The sequence below is a fragment of the Ixodes scapularis genome, unplaced genomic scaffold, assembly GCF_016920785.2.
Source record: "Ixodes scapularis isolate PalLabHiFi unplaced genomic scaffold, ASM1692078v2 PGA_scaffold3__209_contigs__length_174095766, whole genome shotgun sequence".
Classification (NCBI taxonomy): domain Eukaryota; kingdom Metazoa; phylum Arthropoda; class Arachnida; order Ixodida; family Ixodidae; genus Ixodes; species Ixodes scapularis.
This window is the reverse complement of record NW_024609868.1, coordinates 25,719,080-25,738,848: the sequence shown is the minus strand read 5'-3', so window position 1 is coordinate 25,738,848 and position 19,769 is coordinate 25,719,080. Positions and strand designations below refer to the sequence as shown.

The 19,769-nt window shown below is 43.7% G+C and overlaps 1 protein-coding gene across 2 annotated transcripts in view; it reads left to right on the top strand.

Moving 5' to 3' along the window:
* The window catches only part of LOC8039166 (cGMP-dependent protein kinase 1), a 121,101-nt gene that overhangs the window by 80,350 nt on the left and 20,982 nt on the right, over positions 1-19,769 (top strand). For both annotated transcript variants that reach the window (XM_029992868.4, XM_040212539.3), the window contains exons 2-5: positions 13,884-14,050; positions 16,241-16,354; positions 18,227-18,332; positions 19,372-19,435. In XM_029992868.4, coding sequence (XP_029848728.2) covers positions 13,884-14,050; positions 16,241-16,354; positions 18,227-18,332; positions 19,372-19,435 — 451 coding nt within the window. The remainder of the gene's footprint in view (positions 1-13,883; positions 14,051-16,240; positions 16,355-18,226; positions 18,333-19,371; positions 19,436-19,769) is intronic.

Sequence of the window (19,769 nt, the reverse complement as noted above, 5' to 3'; positions counted from 1 at the left end):
GCGAGTCCACAGGTTGGGTGACACGGAAGGCAGATCGTGACGGAGAAAGCCAATTCCTTTCGGGCACGTTCTGGCGAGCGGCGCGTAAAAACAGCGCCACGTGCGAACTTCCCTCCCGCACTTTTATTGTGAAGCATTTACGAGCGTGTGTATACGCCAAACGGGTTTATATAGCTTCAGGCGTGGCGGCGTTTCGCTGCTGCGCTCGCCGTGAGCAGTATGCGTTTCGCACAAGACAACCTCTCCACAATAGAACTGTAAAAATACTTTAAAAAAACAAAAACAAAAAGAGCTAGGTGGCTACTGTTCATAATTACGAAAATCCGAGACTTGGGAGCTCGTATAAAAGAGGACAAATACACGGAAGATTGTGGTTCTTTCCTTTTTTTTATGTATCCCCGTGTCTCAAGTTGTAATTATAATTTTTAAACGTCCATCCCCTTTGGGCATGTATACATGTTATTGTAATGTCGAATTTTAGTCGTGTCAAATTTTCCCCTTCAATGTTTTATCCGATACGAGATTAGGCTGATTCCATGACCTTGTATGCAGAAATTAAATGAATGTTTCTTTTTCTGGACCATAGGACCTTTTTTTTTTTTTTTTTTTTTTTTTTTTTTTTTTTTTTTTTTTACGCTAAATAACAGTTGGGTTGAGAATCGTCGAATCACAGTGCCGAGTTGCGCTCACAGCAAGGATCGCAAACTGATTCATACGCTATACAATTTCTTACTGGACAGGTGGGCTGACTAACCCAAGCTGACTAAACGTGTTGCCTGCGTGGCATGGTGTGATGTGCCAACTTAGTTCGATGAACTCGACGGATCGGCCTCTTTCATTATTATAGCTTTTTTTTTTTTTTTTTTTTTTTTTAACAATTTTATTTGCCGATACGGATTTTCTTTTTTCGACCTCTGTCTAAATGCATAGCCTCCTCTCCAATGAGCACCCGAAAGACTTCATCCCACTCGGTGCGCCTGTTTGCGCTCGAGTCCACACACGCGTGTCTCCGCGGCAAGCATGCGTTTTTTTTTTTTTTTTTTTCGCCGAAATGAAGTGACATCTTTCAGTCGCTTCTGGGCAATTTTTAAAACGGTTATGAGAGGTCCCTTTCGTGGCTCGATTATGTTGGGTTTTCGTGATAACTTATAAGCCGTTTTCAAATAAAACGGCGAATCTCCACCAAAAACCAATACTCTAAAAAAAAATCGTCTTAAGACTATTTAAGGTTTCCCTAACTTAAGGTTAGGGAAGCGGCTGAAAGGCGTCACTTTGTTCCTCCCAAATCGGCGTGCACGGCGAAAAAACGGAAGCGCATGACGCGATGCCCGTGCGCATGCATCGTACAGTTACCGGGTATCGTTATCGAAGGGATCTACTAGAGAGTTTTAGGGAACCGTCTTTGCACACCCGATACGGTGCGAACTGCGCATAGGCGATTCTTCTGTGACAGCGCATGCGCAGTTCGTACCGGATCGCATGTGCGGCGACAACGGTTCCCCAAAACTCCGTACTGTCGGTCGCTACGATACCGGTCGGTGGAATATCGTAGCGACCGGTATCGCACCAGCCGTCTGCCCAACCGATTGCATTTTGCTGCGTGCGAAGAAACCAAGCTGAAGCGTGTTGGCTGTCCGATTTGTGGAGCGTCGCGCGTTCGCGACAATCGAGAGTGTTACAAACATAGAAATCGTTAAAATTTTTGTTTTTGTGGGAGCTTTTAAACGCAAAAGCGGAAAGTTCTCAATTTATGTCACCCCGAGGTTCCGGAGGCGATGGTACTTCCTTCCCCGAAGAGCTCGGGAGAGGAGGGGAGGGGGCACCAAGCCCCCCCCCCCCCCCCCCCCCCCCCTCCCGTAGTCACCGCCTATGCAAGTTGAAGGGATACTGAACCGAAATTCAGAGCTCACAAAACAAGGCTGGACGGAAACAAGGCTGAAAAACCCAAAAACATCACTCATTCAGCGGCATCTCTAACTGATCGCCGTATTTTTGGAAAATATGTGGGCAATTCAACACGGCCGACGAGACAAGTCACGTTACGATTCTCATTTTCTCTCCTCCTCGCTCCCTTTGAGCTGGTGAACCGAAGCGAGGAGGAGAGAAGCGAGGCCGCTTCTACTCGTTCTCAAATTTTCCAGGGGGACAATGACGTCATAGTCTTCGCTTGATTGCGCCCTTCTTTTCCGAAAGTGCGGCCCTCCGTTTGAGATACCAATGTATGAGTGATGTTTCGGAATTTGTAGCGTCCCGTTCCGCGCTTCTGCGGCCTTATTTTGCGAAATCCAAATTTCCGGTTCAGTATATCCCTTTAATCTACGCGTGCTTTGGCGTGCGAAGGCCACGCGATTGGCGTAAAGGAAGTCGTTTGTCGCGAACTGGGTTATAGGAACCGGGCCCATATCTGGGCGTATTGGCGTGTCCGGTCGGCTTGTCTCCTTGGGATCCGATTAGCGCAAATTAACGCGCCGATAAAGGCTGATTTATGGCGTCGGCGCCTATGCAGATTTACGTGCGGGGTTAGTGCTCCGCGGGTGCCTATATAGCTGCATGCCAGTGCTCAGGTGTAGCCTTCGTTGCTGGGATGCTGTGTTCTTGTTTGGCGCTTTCTACTTGCGCGTTTACGTGGCTGCACTGGCGTCACATCGGCGGCCATTGTGGCGGCCTTGCTGCTGAGCGGGTACCTTCTGGAGCATGCATTTCGCGCCACCCAATTTGTTTTTCTCGGCAAGGGGGTATATTATTCGCGTCTCCAGCTCGACGCTCGCCCTCCCGCGGCGGAAACGGGAAGCGCTCTAGTGAGGGTCCCCCGATTCTCCTGCTCAGCGGGCATGGCGGAACTGCTCGCGATCATGGCTCGCAAAATGTCGTTTCCGAATGCAAACAACACTCTTCACTGTCCCAACGCAGTGCTGCAGCCGGTATGGGATTGTACCTGGAGAGTTTTAGTATTGCGCATAGTAGCAAACGCAAGCGGTGTGCGTTTGCGTTAGAGTTGCGTGCCCCACGTTGTGCGTGCGCCTCATCGCCATGCGCCATCCAAGACCGCCATTGTGGGCTCCGCGCACGCGCAGTGTGGAGCACGCAAAGCTAACGCAAACACACAGCACTTGCGTTCGCTCGAATACGCAATATTAAAACTCACTACTGTTTCACCGGCTTCCAACGCCAACGAAACGTGCTGCAGTGAGCAGACGTGCAAGCAGGTAGGCGTTCCTTCGAACTGGAAAGGTTGAGATTGGCAAAACGACGGCGAGCAAATACAAAAGTAAATCAATGTTATAAAAAAAACTAATAATTAAAAAAACAGCTTTTTTTCACTTTTTGGGCATTAGGTTTGGAAGTATATTGGCGGCGATTCTGGACGTTTCGCCGATTGTCAAAAGTCTCGGCTTTGATAGCACAATATACTTTATCCACAATTAATGTAATTTTACATGGATTTCTCACATTAGCTAAAATGTTTTAATTGATTTTAAACTATTTTTTATTTTATTGGTAATTAAAATGCAGCAATTGGAACCAGTGATGATAATTAGCACAGTTTTCATTGTCATATTTCTTCGCGCGTTTAAAATTAGATCGTAACTAACAAATCATATTAGTGCTTGAAGAATTACTTATTCAAATATGTGAATTTTAATATTATTATTATTAATACAAATCGCGGCAATGTATGCCCCCAATTAACGCCAAGATCACGAGAATACGCTATTTAACCATAATAGTTTTTCCATAAAGGTATAATTCTGTTTTCTTTTCAGCATATGAAAAACTCTGACATAGTTATCAAGATAGACAAACAGTCAAACACTGGATGTGATATGAAGTCCTACGCGTCACGCGGTGCTATAAAAACACACACGCACTTCAGCTGTCTGACTCGTATTCCGTCTTCGGGTTGTTGCAGTGAGAGCAGCGTTTATTAGTTTATGCGTTTCGTGGACATATTGTAAAAATTTGAATTATTCTCTTATTGTTGTGCTGGGATAATTGTCATTATTTTCCATGACGATTATCTGAGCGAGAAAACGGCAGCGAGAACGCACAGATATCAGCACTGATTTTTTCAACAACTACAAATATCAGCCTGGATCGAACAATATGCCACAAAATAAAGTTTCCGCGAACAACTTTTCTAAGTAAATAATTACGATGTGAGACACATCTTGAGTCATGAAAGAATTCGAAATTAAGACCTATATCGAGAAATTAAATTCAAAATAGAGGTAAGTTTCGGTTTCGCTCCAGAATAAAAACGTGCATCCTTCCGTAAATAATACACTAAACACCGTTCTTGTTTTCAGGTTAAAGAGGTGACCTGCGCTCATAAAACATTAGCTTCCTCGTATTACCAGAAATAATTCATGTCACTCAGTGAAGCCAGCACACTAGACAGGCTCAACAGCGGCACGCATCTCTGACCCTCACTAAACCCGCCATCTTGGAAAATGAGTGGCGCCACCTATATTTAGTTGGAGTCGCGAATACTCGCTTTCACCTCAATAACCGTGATAAAAAAAAAAAAAAGATTAGTTACATGTTATCTTATCAACCCGTACACGTTTCAAAAACATCGCTTCTTCATCCGGCAACCAAATCTCATACTAACTACTTCGCGCAAAACTTGCTGTGTTTTTTTTTTTTTTTTTTTAAGTTGGCAACAAGGATAGAAATGTGTCAAATCGACCACTTGCCATCAGCACAAGGCGACGACGTCATGAGCGAGCTGAGTATGCATCTGACGAATGGCAAAAATAAGTTTTATTTAGAAACATGTTTAGATCCCGGAAAACAAGGCCCTTATATTCGACTGCATGGCTACGTGTGACCCCATACCCCTGTACAGTTCAGCAGCAGATTGTACAGTATTCGGCACTCCACAGCCGCGTGAATTTGGTGATTTTAATCCGTTTCCCATCTTCGCCGCCAGGCCTGGAAGTTTTTTTCGCTGCATGCAGTTCACCGGGCACGAGCTTCTCTCTCTCTTTCTCTCCCGTTTTTAAAGCGTCACATTTTCACCACCGGGTGGCGTATACGTATAGAATAAAAGTGCGCGATTTAACAACAAACAAAAGTCAACGTGCCATAACTTTTTTTTTTTTTTCGTTCTTTAGCGCGAACTCGACGTCTGCTCTTTTTCGCCCGCTAAATTCCTTACCGGCGCTACAAACAGGCTTGCGGTAGTTTTCATTGCAACTTTTTTTTCAGTTGCAAGAGGAAAAGCGGCGGAACATTTACGATCACAATTGTTTCATGCTAGCCGCTGTACGAAATTCTTTGCCTGCGCCCACTCGAGAAACAGTCGAGTGTCTCCTTTTGAAGCTTTGAACACCAACTTTGCGTGCAATTACTCCTTTTCTTTTTTTTCTTTTCTCGTGTGTGTGGGGGGGGGGGGGGGGGGGGGGGGGGGGGAAGCAGCGAACATACATATGTTCGCTGCATACATGATGACAAAATTATTTGCGTAAACGCCTTAAGCATGTTCAAAGGATATTTTAAACCATACTTATGATATACATTGAACATGTTTGCAGACAGTTTTTGTGTGACCAATGTCACGGTACCGTCATACAAGAAAGAAACACGCCTCTAACAGTAGAGCTTTAGGGAACTATCGGATGGTCAAAAACGGTTCTCGAAAACTCTCTACTGTTAGCAAACTGCAATGATGTTATTGCTGCGCCACTTGGCGCCAAAGGGCCTATACCTGCTATAAATCCTGCTACATTTAGCTCAAAATGTGAAGAACTTGTGCCAACATTGCGCCAAAACTTGGTTTCACTTTATGAAATACTGAAAATACAATGGATCGATCAGGCCCTCCCCGCTACACCTCCAGATCGTTATGGTAGGCTTGTGCGAATTTTCGGAACTTTCGATTTTAGCCCACAAATAACGTATCTGTATCATGTTTGATCTCTTTCTACCAGTGTCAAACACTGACGGTATACACGTAATTTTTGCAATATCTATTAACATCCTAGTCTGCTAAGGCATCTAAGTTAGTTCTGTTGAGTACGCTTCTCCCCGCTCTCTTTGGTACTGCAGTAAAGCGGTAACTGCGAAGTGTAAGCATCGCAATTTTGCTTACCTTGATTTGTCGCAGTGCATCCGAGTGCTAAAGGGAAAGCGTTCTCCCATAGCGATACGTTAAACACGCGGGCGTCGGCTATGTTAAGAAAAAGAACTGAACTGCGGCTATTATTTATGATAGGCTGCGGGATTCTGGCAGTATGTTTTTCAAATTCGAGATTTAGCGAGGGTACTCTGCTCGGGGGGAGGGGGGCAAGGAATTTTATGTGCTTTATTTTTATTTGAACTCCGTTGTTTAGTTGTCACCTTTATATGTGTTTTATCAGCTCGATAGTCAATATAATAAATTTAAATTAGGTGAAGCATTTAAGGAAGCTTGGGAAAGCTTAACTACTTTGGCTGGATTGTTTTAAGAACGAATATGCTTACATACCGATCTTTTTTATTATAACGTTCTACATAGGAAATGTTATTAATTTTCATAAATTGTTGACAGTTTTTTTTTTTTTTTTTTTTTTACTTAAGCTTGATTGAAACTTGAATTTGTGTGCTCAATATTATTCTAACATTATTTTAGTGGAATATACTGGGTGGTTTACATATTTCGTACCTAAAATGACCATTCACACAGCAGTCCATACTGTCCTTTATCGATCAGCATCTTGTTGCCCTGCCTGGTGCTTCTAAGTGCAACTAAACAGCTAGTTCTCTGTTTGATGAAATTAAACCTGCCGTTGCACAGAAGTGTAAAGACAAAGCATGCTCTTTTTTTTCTTCTTTTTAGTTGGATAGGTTAACACACGAATTTTAACATGCAATATTCACAGTGGTATGAATAAAAATGAAGTGTGTGCTTGTGCTCTAAAGGTACTTTTTGCTACTCCACAATGAACCTGTCTGAGGCTGCTCCAAAAGGTGCTTCAAAATGACTCGTGTCAATCGCACCACTCTCTTTTGTATGATATATTGGCAGTGCGTCCGCGGCTGACATCGTTGGTGACGGCCGCTGGCCCCTTCTATTCCTATCTCGGGTATCTCTGGCATGGCGAGTGTCAACTTGGTGACGCGCGTCCACCGTGCCAGGGATGCGCGCGACCAACCTTGCGCGCAGGAGCGCGTAAACAGTGTGCGAACAATGTGCAGAGTCTGACGAGCTGCAGCGAGCAGAAGAGGGTGAGGGTGTGCGTGTCTGCGTGTTTGGAGAAGTGACGAGGCGCACCTTTTTCAGTGACATCGCGTCGGAGTTCCGCACAAGTCCAGACACGTCTCTTTGCATCAGATAAAGTCAGGGACCCCTACAACAACTTTTTTTTTTCTTTACTGCGTGTGTTATTTTGTGGTATGTCACAAAGTGTGCCACTGGGTACTGACTGACTCTCGTTTGTTTCGCGATTTATTTATTTATTTTTATCGGATATTTCGGTGTTAGTGGCGCGTAGTTGGAATTCCTCTCGCCAGGGATCGAACGGAACGCTGACGGGTTTTCACTCGGTTTTTTGTTGTTTTTTTTCGGTGCGAGTGCAAGTGTTTTTCTGGTGTTTTCATGACGGCGTTTGCCACTCGCAAGAAGAGAAACTTGCGGGCAGTTATTCGGTAAGTGGCGTTTCGTTTAAAGTTCCTTTTTATTGTTATTTTAAAGGTGGGACGTTGCCTTCGTCGACGTACCAACCTTGCGTCATTTACCTTGGGTGTCGGCGGCTACTAATAGTGGTAACTGCTCCTCCCTGCATCGCCCCGTGCGAAAGCTCGCATATAATGAGTCCAGTTTTTTCCTGCTGCCGTGCATCGGTTTAGTTAGGGGTGCTGGTGCACATTAAGGACGCCCAGGTAAAATGTAGTGCTCTGACCAAATAGCCTCTCGACAAGGACACCACTAGCCATATTTCAATGCTTCTCTGACTCTCTGTATGCATGGCTTGCACGTGACGTCACTGCACTGTACGAATGGTAGTTCCTGCTTGTCCTTGCTGAGGAAAGCAAATTAAAGGGCGCGAAATATGTGCTGCAGAATATACGCGTGGAGAAGCGAGGTCCTTCAGAATGGCCGCTCATCTGGTGTCAGCACAAAGACAGAAACAAGACGTGGGGCGCAAAGCTGATGGACCTTGCGACCGACATGGAACGAGCGCAGTCAAGCTTGCCACGCTCTTTTGGTGGATCTGAAAATACTGCACAGTAGCGTGTGCCAAAGGATCTATATCGAGCTGATGAGTTCATAAGGTACACTAGAGCTATTCCCACTCATATGTACAGGGTGCGGCCGAACTAACACATTTCGCACGCCTTTCAGGATTTGAATTCCAGACGTACATACTTGAAGTTAACACGCGAACGTCGATTTAAACAAAAAAAAAAAAGTTTTTTTTTTTTTTTTTTTTTTTTTTAGTTTGTACGCTCCGCAAGCCACTACGGAGCGAGCTCATAAACCAGTGTGCAGACGATAAACTGGCTAGTATAGGACATAGGAAATAATACACGGCCTCTGATTTTGCTTTATTTTTCGCTTCTTCCAAGTTGAGCTTTTAAACGAAAGGCGTTCTCGCGAAGCTACTTTCGAACGCGCCATTTCAGGTATGTACGTTTAGACTTCGATTTGTGCAAAGCGTGCCAAATGTGTTAGCCCTTAGGTCCGCACCCTGTACGTGTCTACTGAAACGCATATTTCGCCACAGCAGGGTTAGTGTTAGCAGGGTTTTGCGAGCTTTGAGGAGAGGCGACATCTTTTCGAAAGGGTTCTCTATTTATGGAAGGAATGTCGAAACCTACGCGCGGGTGCATTCATCGATCGGTATCGTTTCTTCATCTACTGTTCCTTTCTTTGTTTCTCCTTTCTTTCTTTATGTTGAAACAGGCGGCCTTCCGTGCCACGGCGTTGACCAACTTCCCGGAAATAATGATAGGCCCGCTGATGCCCTCCGAGAAAGCGAGAATCTACACATGTATGAATATCACGTAGAGGTGGTGCTTCCTTCTAAAAATGGCGCGGATCGCGACAGGGGAAAGGGAGGGGGGAGGGGGCTGCTGCCTCGCGTACACTTGGTATATACGCATACGTAACCTAGCCTTCGCAAGGAGCCATCCTGCCATTATCACGTTTCTCTATTTGTAATACCTTGCAACGGCGCTTATCGCTTGACCCTGTCAATCATCCTGCGACAGTATATTGTGGACGGTCGAATGACAAAATGTGCTCCCCGCTCCACGGTTATTTTAGGTTGTACGAGGCCGATAACTGGCGGAAGCCAGGGGGCTTATCGCACGCAGTCTTACATGGTGAAAGCTGACTGGGCTTGCATCGATCCGAAAGTGCGCTTGCACGTATACATCTAAAAAAAATACGATAAAAAAAAAAAAAGAGCTCGAGGTACACCTAAGCATTTCTTATGAGTTGTGAATGCGAAAGCATGCAAGCCGCTCGTCTGCTCCCTTTGTCGTCTGCTACGTACTAGCGCGCGCGGGCTTCGGGATATCGGAGGCCATGGCGCAGCGGCCAATGAGAACACCGTCGACGCGCGCCAGCCAATGGAACCGAAGGCGAAATCGCGGAAACTAGTTGCCGTTTTCGCGCTTCAAACTGATGACGGCAGTTTGCTCCATTTAGCATGGGGCCACAACGCTGTAGCTCCGGTCAAAATAAAAATATATAGAGAGAGATAGAGAGAGAGGGAAGAGCATTGTGCCGCAAAACAACTTGGATGTCATCAGCCCGAACGAGAGACCGGTCATTTTAATTGCCTCAACCCCCCCCCCCCCCTTTTTTTTTTTTTTTTTTTTTTTTTTTTTTTTGGTTTTACGGGTTTGCCCGAAGTGAATCGTGAGTTCACCCAGGCGCATCGAAAGGGCCGCCACTGGGTTTCCGTTCGAAGACAGCGAGTCGTCGGTTACCGACGAAATTAATGAGACAAGAGAGCCAGCCCAAGAAGCGAAAGAATGCTACCACTTTTTTTGTTTATGGTTATTATTTAGTGTTGCTTTGTGCGAACGTTGATTAGCTTTCTGTACGGCCTTATGCGAAGCCTCAGCCGCGTCCGTCGAGCTACTCCGTCTCGAGATGGCGCTGACCGCGTCGTCCTCCCGCTTACACACTGAGGAAGCTGATGATGGTAGCTGCATTTGTGTGTGTGTGAAGCGGACGAATGGAACGTTGTTTGACCGGCCTTCGCGGCGCATTTCAAGGTTCTCGCCCGTCGCTTCAATTTAGCGCCAGCGGCTTCACTGCGTGGTCGAGCCAATCAACTCCATTTGATCGTCTCGTTGTTTTTTTTTTTTTTTATTGTTTTTGTTATTGCCTTGACAGGAAACACGACCGCGGGAGTAACAACGTCTCAATTTGAGCGCGAACCAGCTGGCTAGAAAACGAGGAAGCTGGGGTCTTGCGTTTTGTTCAGGCCGCGCTGGGAATTGTCCTGTTTTGTACTACTATACTGTTTACAAACGCCCCGTGCTTTTTTTTTTTTTTTTTTCGGTTTACCGACTTTGCAAGCATTCTATATAAGCTTCAGCTTACAGAAAGTCATGCAGGAACTATACTTTACGAGCATCGTATGAGTTGTCGCTTTTACAATCCGTACTGAAAAAAGGAAAACCGTATGCATCCAAACGATCCGGACTCCCATATTAGCATACAAAAAGCGCAAAAAAAAAAAAAGTGTAAATTGTCAGCAGAATTTACAATTTTGAAATCCCTTATCTTATACGCGTATTATAGACATAAAGCTCGGAAAATATTGTCGGCGGTGCGCGCCAAAACTATTTAATCTTAATATCGCCCATTGGAAAATTCTTAATAAAGACAGCAATGCCGCTTATGTACCATGCTTAGCGTGCTAAGTATAGTAGACAACGATTACCAAGCATCGAATTTGCCGTCGCGTTCTTCGTTGAGAAAAAAAACGCGAATATATGTGATATCTGCTCAAATTGTTGTTGTTGTTGTTGTTGTTTTTTTTTTTTAACGGGGAATTGTAATTTTAATTTGGTTGTGCGCTGCGTTTTTTTTTTTTTTTCTTTCTTTCTTTCTTTATGCACAACGCGATGATTGGCGACATATGTGTTCTGCACAAAAGTAGACGCAAAGGCCTTGTTTCATAAGAAATGCGGCTATAACTCGATCAAATACTCTATGGTTCTCTCATGTGGTATTATGATATACAAGTCAGGTAATTCCGTACACGTTCAACTGATATGCAGGAAGCTTCTTTTTTTCTTTTTCTCCGATAAGATACGTGACAAGTGAAGCACCACCGCAGCTGCGTGACTTTAAACGGTTTCATCGCCGCCTACTCCTCCGAACACGGCCATTCAGACAGGCGTCAAATGGCGCCTGGGCAGAAAGTGTCGCCGTGCGAAACGCCCTTCGTCAACGTCTGACGGCTTTCGGTCGAGGCTGACTCTGACGTGGCGTGATTGATGATCCGTCGCCGAAATTCGACTGGGCTTCGTCAAATGCGTCCATCAAACTGCGGCGAGGGCCAACGATCCAAAGGCCAGAGACGCCGCTCTAACACCGAGCGCTTGGCTGGCGTGCGTCGGCCCATTTGAGGCTGAAGTGTTTCGCTCGCTTCCTGTGTACAAGTTTAGCCTCGCATCAAGCATACTTTAAAGCTGGTTCACACACTTGAGTTCGCTTGCGACCGAGTCATTGTGACCTCTCGGGACGAGAGAACGCACTCAGCGCACTGACAGGCTGGCGCCGTCTGTGAGGTGTCCCTAGAACTACATTTCACTGGAGCGAAGGTTTTGCGGTATTTGCGAGATCGAATGTCTATAAGAAATAGTCGTTTATAACATTGTTAAAAAGATATTTGAAGCCACGAACCATTTCCATTCGTTCCCATTCGAACCACGGATATTGCGTTCACTCGCGTTTGCAGACTGTCTTATGTAAGTTGTATGAGCAGCATGACCCTCTCGGCTTAAATGTTATGTTAATACTTTGTATATGTAATTGTATATGTAATTGTATATGTAATTGAATATATTTTTGCTGAAGTATTGATGGGTATTTGTATTTAGATAAATTTTGGCGTATATTGAAATCCCCGGAGTCAATAATTAATTTACTGGGGATAGTCACTAAAACAACTACCGCTAAGGCTGCTCAGAGTTGCCTCTCCGCCGCACTGCATCGCATCATCCTTTTCAAATCCCTTTGTACACTCTTCAGCAAATGAACGGGTGTTCCACGCAACGGCGCCCTACTGTATCAACGGTGTATTACTCGAAATAAAGATGCTCAAAGAGGTGTAGCCACGAGCGCCAGTCTCTATAGAGCACCCTTTTTACACTCTTAAGGGTGTAAAATGCTTTAGTGTGTGGTTCCGCGAAACGGCTAGCTTTCTTTTTTATCAATGTATAAAAACGTCCTGTGGTCACCGACAGAGTGAGAACGGCAGGGAGTAGCTTCAGTTGTTCCACCTCGAGCGCTAGCTAGCGTCCGCGTCTCCGAGCGCCAGTGTTGGGTAGCGTACAGCGACGCCAAAGATCCGGACGCACCTCGTCCGAGCGTCGTCGGCGTGTTTGTAAAATGGGGTGGTTCGGGCGTCAACAGACGATGGCGTCATGCGCGGCCCTCTGTTTTTATTTGTTCAACCGACACCGCCTGAGTAACCTGAGGCTCGCTTGAATAACCTGAGGCTCGCCTGCTTCTCACCAACGTCAGAGCGCACTCCGCCCGACGTCGTGCAAACGCGTCCGATGGGTTCGCTGCGTTGACGTGACGTCAAACAGAATCTGCTCTGACGAAAAAAAAACAACAAAACAAGCGGCTGTTTTTTCCGTTTTTTGTTTGTGTGTGTGTGGATGTGTGTGTGTGTGAATTTATACTATTTTAATCCGCCTTCTATGCGGGTTCTCCGTGAGCTTGGAAGAGGACGCCAAAGATTTAGTTCGTTTGGCGTTTTTTGTGTGTGTGTGTGTTTAGTAGTTGGTTGTTTGTTTTGTTTTGGTAGCACAAGGGCCGTCAAGGACATGCCTTTTATATCTTGTCAGACCGTGTCCTTTCTTATCGTGATATAAAGTGTAGACCATATATCTGCACATGCCGGCAAGCACGTGTGCACGCGCTGGTGCCCATGGGGCACCAGTCCAGCCATAAATTATTTTTTCTTGATAGCCATGAATAGGAATTTCGTGAACGACATTCATATGTTATAAAAAAATACAGCTTTTGTAACCTTTGTTTTGTTGCTATAGGTCACGACATGTCACCGAAAAGAAAAAAAAAAAACGGTGAAGGGGGCGAGGACATTGATGTCCGGAAGAGAATAATGCGTTGGAAAAATATTTTAGCGAACCATTTTCTGACTTCCACGAAATACCGTTTCGAATGAAACCTTGGCGTTGATAAATATGAAGCATGCACATTAGTGTCTTTCAGTGTCTTTCAACACACCTCAAACACTGTAGCAAATAATTTTTTTTTTTTTGAGGGGGGGGGGGGGGGGCGTTATTATTATTTTTTTATGTGGGTGATTACTAGTTGGGATACTTGCGTGTGCATTTCAGATCAGTTATTTGTTCTTTCAAATGCAGAACGGTGTTCTTTTCTTGTTTTTTTCCTGGCGACCAGATTTTTTTTAAGTTCGTGCAAATTATGCATTCTTTTTCTTCTTTTCTTTTCTTTCTTGAGGTAATAATAAAGAGGTAAATCAAGCACAACTCATCAGCGTCGCGTAGCAATGATTGATTATGATGAGATATGGCATAGACCTGATTGTGCTTTTGTTGCCCAGATGTTTACCTTAAGAGGCAATCAAAAGTGCCAGCTGTGTAATTCATTTGATGCTGCCAAGTCTGAGAGATGGAGTTCTTGGTGCTGATTGTCTGCCGTCCTTTGGTCTCTACAGATCTCGGGAGCTGATCAAGCAGGCGATCCAGGACAATGACTTCATGAAGAACTTGGAGACGATCCAGATCAAGGAGATCACGGACTGCATGTACCCCGTGGAGTATGCACAGGACAGCCTCATCATCAAGGAAGGGGATGTTGGCTCCGTCGTTTACGTCATGGAAGGTATGGACCCTATTAGATGTTCTTTGGCAGGAGGTGTCATAAGTGGGGTTCCTTGTTATCCGTACACATCAACAAAGGTGTCGGCAATATTCGGGAGATGAAAGGGGAAGGGGAGAGTCTGCTAAGCATGGCTCTAAAATTTCAAGATATCGTTGATTGAGAAAATGTGCATATTGGCTAGCTGAGTCCTGAGAAATTTTGCATAACTGGGATGAAATATAATGCAATTAAATGCAAAGGTGCAAGCGAGCTGGACAAGAATGATGAAAATAATCCCTGGAGAAGGGGAACAAGAGCGACAAAGGACAAACATAAATCTCCAAACACAGCTAGGCGACTGGTGAGCGACCGAAAAAATCCGCCTGGTCCGGGTATCGAACCCTCTCCATTACAGGTGGAGTGCTCTACCAACTGAGCTAACCAGGGGTTAGACGTCAGTAGAGCAAACGGGTTTTATCAGTTGCCACCAGTCTAACACCAACAAGGGTGAAGCTTGCAAGTTAAGGTTGTAATTATAATGCAATTAAATGCAAAGGTGCAAGCGAGCTGGACAAGAATGATGAAAATAATCCCTGGAGAAGGGGAACAAGAGGGACAAAGGACAAACATAAGTCTCCAAACACAGCTAGGTGACTGGTGAGCGACCGAAAAAATCCGCCTGGTCCGGGTATCGAACCCGGGACCTCTCCATTACAGGTGGAGCGCTCTACCAACTGAGCTAACTTTACTGACGTCTAACCCCTGGTTAGCTCAGTTGGAACAGACGCAGAAGGGACGTTCCCTTCTGTGCCTGTTCCTTTGACTAAAAGTTTTTCCTTTTCTCCACCACGGTCTCGGGTGTTCAATGACACGATTAGCGACCACCAGCTCGCCTGCGCACTCACGGCCTTTTCCTAATGTCCATCGAATTTCTGATAAAAATTATGACTTTACTTTAATTGATTTGAAATTTGAATAACTGAAGTTTATTACTTTATTAATTTTAATGCTACCTCTAAGTAGACACTTTGGTAATAACCAATCAGGCTTATTGTTTTATGTGTGAAATGTAGTTATTAAATGAAAACCTAAGCCTGTGTTTTCATATGTCCTGTAATAAGGCATGACTGTAGTCCGTTGCCACTCAAGAAGTTAGGGCGAGGGCAAGGAAGGCCGGGAAGGAGGAAGCAGACGAAACGCTGGAGAGGAAAGGGAAACCACTTTCTCTCTCCAGCATTCCTCCTTCTTCCTCCTTCCCGGCCTTCCTTTCCCTCGACCTACCTTCTTGAGTTGCAACAAACTATAGACTATCGGATAACTTTGATTTGCCTTTCCGAAATTTGACAGAGACATTTAAAGGTATAGTGCAACGATTTTAATGTAGAAAGAATTGGTAGTTTGCATTTTTTTTTTATTGTTCATGCAAGCCCAAGTGATTAAAAAAAAAAGTGTCACCTTTCTCCAAAAAATTGCTATTCTGCTGCGTAATCGCAAAGTAAAAAAAAACTAATTATTTGCCGATCTGCAGCCGCCTGTGGTGGTAACGGGAACGAAAATGATAGCGTCTCCGGGGGATACGCAAAAGTGAACAAAACTTGTCCCCCCCCGCTGCTACACTCGCCACCGTTAGCCCCGTGGCGGACCGTCTTTTGTGTCGATCGCTCGCCGCTACCTTTGGCGATGCTAATCCTTTAAAAGTAGACAATCGCAGTGGAAGCGGCTGTGGTCTCTTGAGGCTGAAGAGGGGACCCAAGGGGAAATCACGTGATTCCCTAGAGTATGTCACTCGAAAGTCGGCGTGGAGAGTTGAGAGGCACTTTGACCTTTGATTTGTTTCATTTTTTTTTTTTTAAATAAAAACTAGCGTTTGCAAGAAATTACGGTTTTTTGTTTTTCGTTTTATAGGTGATGCAGATTCATTTCCGCAGTTAATTGGCCAAAGTTCTTTTCAAAGTCATCAATTTACTTTGTTTACAGGCCCTCCCTGGGAAATTTTTGACGTGTTTTTGCTCTTTGCGCGGCGCCGCCAGCAGTTAGTTCGGCTGGCTTCTTAGCAATGATGACGCCGTTGCTATGGAGCCACATGACGCGTCGCAGCCAATGGGAATTAGGTGCCGTTTGCCGGCTTCACTCCATGGTACGGTCAATGCTTTCGCATTAAGAAACTTTGACGTATGCTAACTTTGACTGTTGTCTTTTGGTTTCTTGCAGAGGGCAAAATAGAGGTCACAAAGGAGAGCAAATTCTTGTGCACTCTGGGGCCAGGAAAGGTCTTTGGGGAGTTGGCCATCCTCTACAACTGCACAAGGACTGCAACTGTGAAGGGTGAGCGCCCCTCGCATTTGACTTGCCTTCTCATGTTTCTTGTTCTATTTTGAAACTCCAACTGGGTTAACGTTTCCCGATTCTGCAATCACCACAGAAGATCTTAACCGTCTAAAGCAATATTATCATTAGTGTTTTGTGAATATTTGAATTTTTGAATCGTAGTTTTGAATAATACGCTATTCAATATTCGCTTCGATGTGTACTGCGATGTTCGTACCTACCCGAGCACCTGCGCACTGCGGGGAAGCAATGCTCGTGGAGCTCGCAGGCTTCGCATGTATTGCTTCCCCGCAGTACATAGGTGCTACGTAAGAAGCACACTCAACGTGGCTGACCTGCCACAATTATATAAGTGTATATGTTAATAATGCAATTAATGCGAAGGTGCTAGCGAGCTGGACAAGAATGACGATAATAAGGTTATATGTTAGGCAGCCGCAGCGATGTCTGGATGGCCTGCGTTCATCATTCGTGCTTTTTTTTTTTTTTTTTTTCAAATTTAAAATGGAAGAAAGAATATTAGCAAATAGCAAGCAAATTTATAAATTCTTTCGATTAGGATAGCTGCAATACATCTCTGGTTTACATGCCACGGTTCATATAGTTATATTAAAATTATCCAAGCTTAGAAGTGGACAAGTGGAAGGTTGGAAACAACCTTCGAGAGTTCAGCTGAATGTTTGTTTAAGCATGGTGTAGAGTAGTAAAAGACTGAGAAACTAAAAGTAAGGGCGCAAACGAGCTGGTGTACATTGCACATGGTTGAAAAAACCCCGAGACTGCGGGTAAACGACACAACACTAAAAAGTCTCTAAAGACTTTTTAGAGACTTTTTAGTGTTGTGTCGTTTACCCGCAGTCTCGGGGTTTTTTCAACCATGAGAAACTATTTGATATTCATTTCGAAAATATTCGACTAAAACAATTATTCGCTTCAAACTCACAATCAACTACTCGCACATGATCTGGATGAACTGCTAAGAGGTCGCAAATGCATAATTCAGCTCGGAACCTGTTATTATGTACTAAATTGTTGTGCCAAAGTTGAAAGTTAAAGCACTCATAATATTTATAAAGTGCAACGAGACACGGACAAGAAAGAAAGACAGAACACAGCAATATGTCTGTCTTTCTCCCTTGTACATGTCTCGTTGCACTTTTTAAATATTATGAATCACCAACTGGGCCAACTTTTCACCCTTGTTAAAGTACTTTTTGTACTTCAATCTTATAACCTCATCAACATTATTTCTTTTATGAGTCAGACAGCACCATCCAGGAGGTATTTGCTTATATTCTTCTTTTTTTTTCTTGTGTCAGCACAAGGTTTTTTTAATTACAATTTCTATTTCTAAACTAGTGGAGCCATTTTTATGCATTCACCGATGGCCCCCTTTGAGGCAATGAAATAATTTGGCACAAGCATACTCATTTGATGCTTTATTTTAGGAAATTTTGGATTCTAGTGCAGCAATATCATCAGCTTGTTGATTAAGGAATAAATTCAAAGACAATCATACCACATTTGCGACACAAGAGACATTCCATAACTTCCTTTGTGCTATACACAACTTACAACCTGCCTTGCTGCTTTACACCATAGTGACATATCCGTACAATTTTTGTCCAAATCTTAACTGTGGTCACTTCCTGTCATCAGCTCCTTCATGAATAAGAGCAGGGGACCAGAAATGTTGACACCTTAATAGAAGCTTATCTTTTATTGAGTAGATTCTTTTTCACCAGTGTGTGTCCCATATCAGATGGCTGCTTTTGCAGTCCAGATATTTTTGTAGGTGCTGCTTAAATGCAGAAAAATGTGGATCTGTGTGTGGCTGAAGTGTTGACTAAATGAACATTGAATCTTCAGCAATTAGCGACTGCAAGCTATGGGCCATCGAAAGGCAGTGCTTCCAGACCATCATGATGAGAACTGGGCTGGTACGGCAGTCAGAGTACACGGAATTTCTCAAGAGGTGAGCAGGATGAAAATATTGTTATTATTATAATTAATAATATTATTTATAACTCTGGCTGATGGCTCGCATTCAACCATTGAATGCTTCATTGCTTGGCTGGCTATCAAGACTGCAGCTTCTAAAGTTCAATGCCCCATACCCTAATGCTAGTTCCTCCTGTGTTTCCAGGCATAGCATTCTATTTGAATGACATTCTTGCTCACTTTGAATGTGCATGTTGTAAGTAGCATAATTTCAGCAATTAAAAAAACTGTGAAAAGAAAAAAAGAAATTTTTACACAGTCTAGTAGGGATGCACATGTCAAAAAATTAATTTTACGCGAAAAAAAAAAAATAAATGGAGCAGTATTGACGGCATGAGATGTTATTTAGTTTGTAGTCACCTCCTTTCCACTTGTTTTCTTTCTCGTCATTTCGGGTGCATGGAAAAGAGGTGGATTGGCTTTGCCTTCACATTGAGGTGGAAAGAGCGAATTACCATCATGTTGAGCGAATGACTATTCCATGACATGATGGACTTTGTGTGCAGAATTTCAAATAAATCTCTCGCCGTCAATATATCTCTAGTTGTTTTTTTTTTCTTAATTTTTTTTTTGTAAAAGCTTTTTTTTTAACACTTGTCCCAACCAAATTGTTAAAAAAAAAAATTTTTTTTTTCTTTTCGGGGGTTTTATAAGTTTAGTTTTAAAAGAGATTAAAAGGGTATCGCATCAAATTTACTCTCACTAGTTCATCTATAAACTGATACATGCCTGTGGACCACCTCTGAATATCCAAAGATATCAACGATGTAGGTGTAACTGGAGAAGGCTGATAGATATTCATAGAACATTGCAAGTGGCGAATTAGATGCGGATGAGATATGCTGCATGTCTGTGTATGCCACATTCGCAGCTTAAGGTCCACTAAAATAAACAATTCTTGAGACCGGAAAGGGAATGTGTTATTAAGGGAGATAATCTAGATTAATTTCTATTTAAATTGAGCACTAAAAACTGAGTACCTCTGTTAATGTTTTGTACAACACAATTTTCAGTGTGCCCACCTTCAGGAAGCTTCCAGAAGAAACACTAATAAAAATCTCGGACGTTCTTGAGGAGGTCAGTGCATATGACATTGATTTCTTGAATGGAATGTTGCTGAGCATAACTGTATCTTCAGATTAATTTTATACAAGATTTTCAGCAGTATCATTCAGGAGCTGGCTTTTCATGTATACCATTGAGCTGCTGTACTTTTGTTTTAATAACTTACTTAGTCAAATTTATCAAGCTTTGATATTTATTTACATGCTGAACAACCTTATTTTTATGTGTTTCTCCAAGTGTTAACAAAGTTTCATGAGATGCCAAACTTCATTTGAGTGGCAGGCCTGACGATTTGGTGAGGCTCACAAACATTAAGGCCATATTTTATAAGGCTTGAAGTAATTAG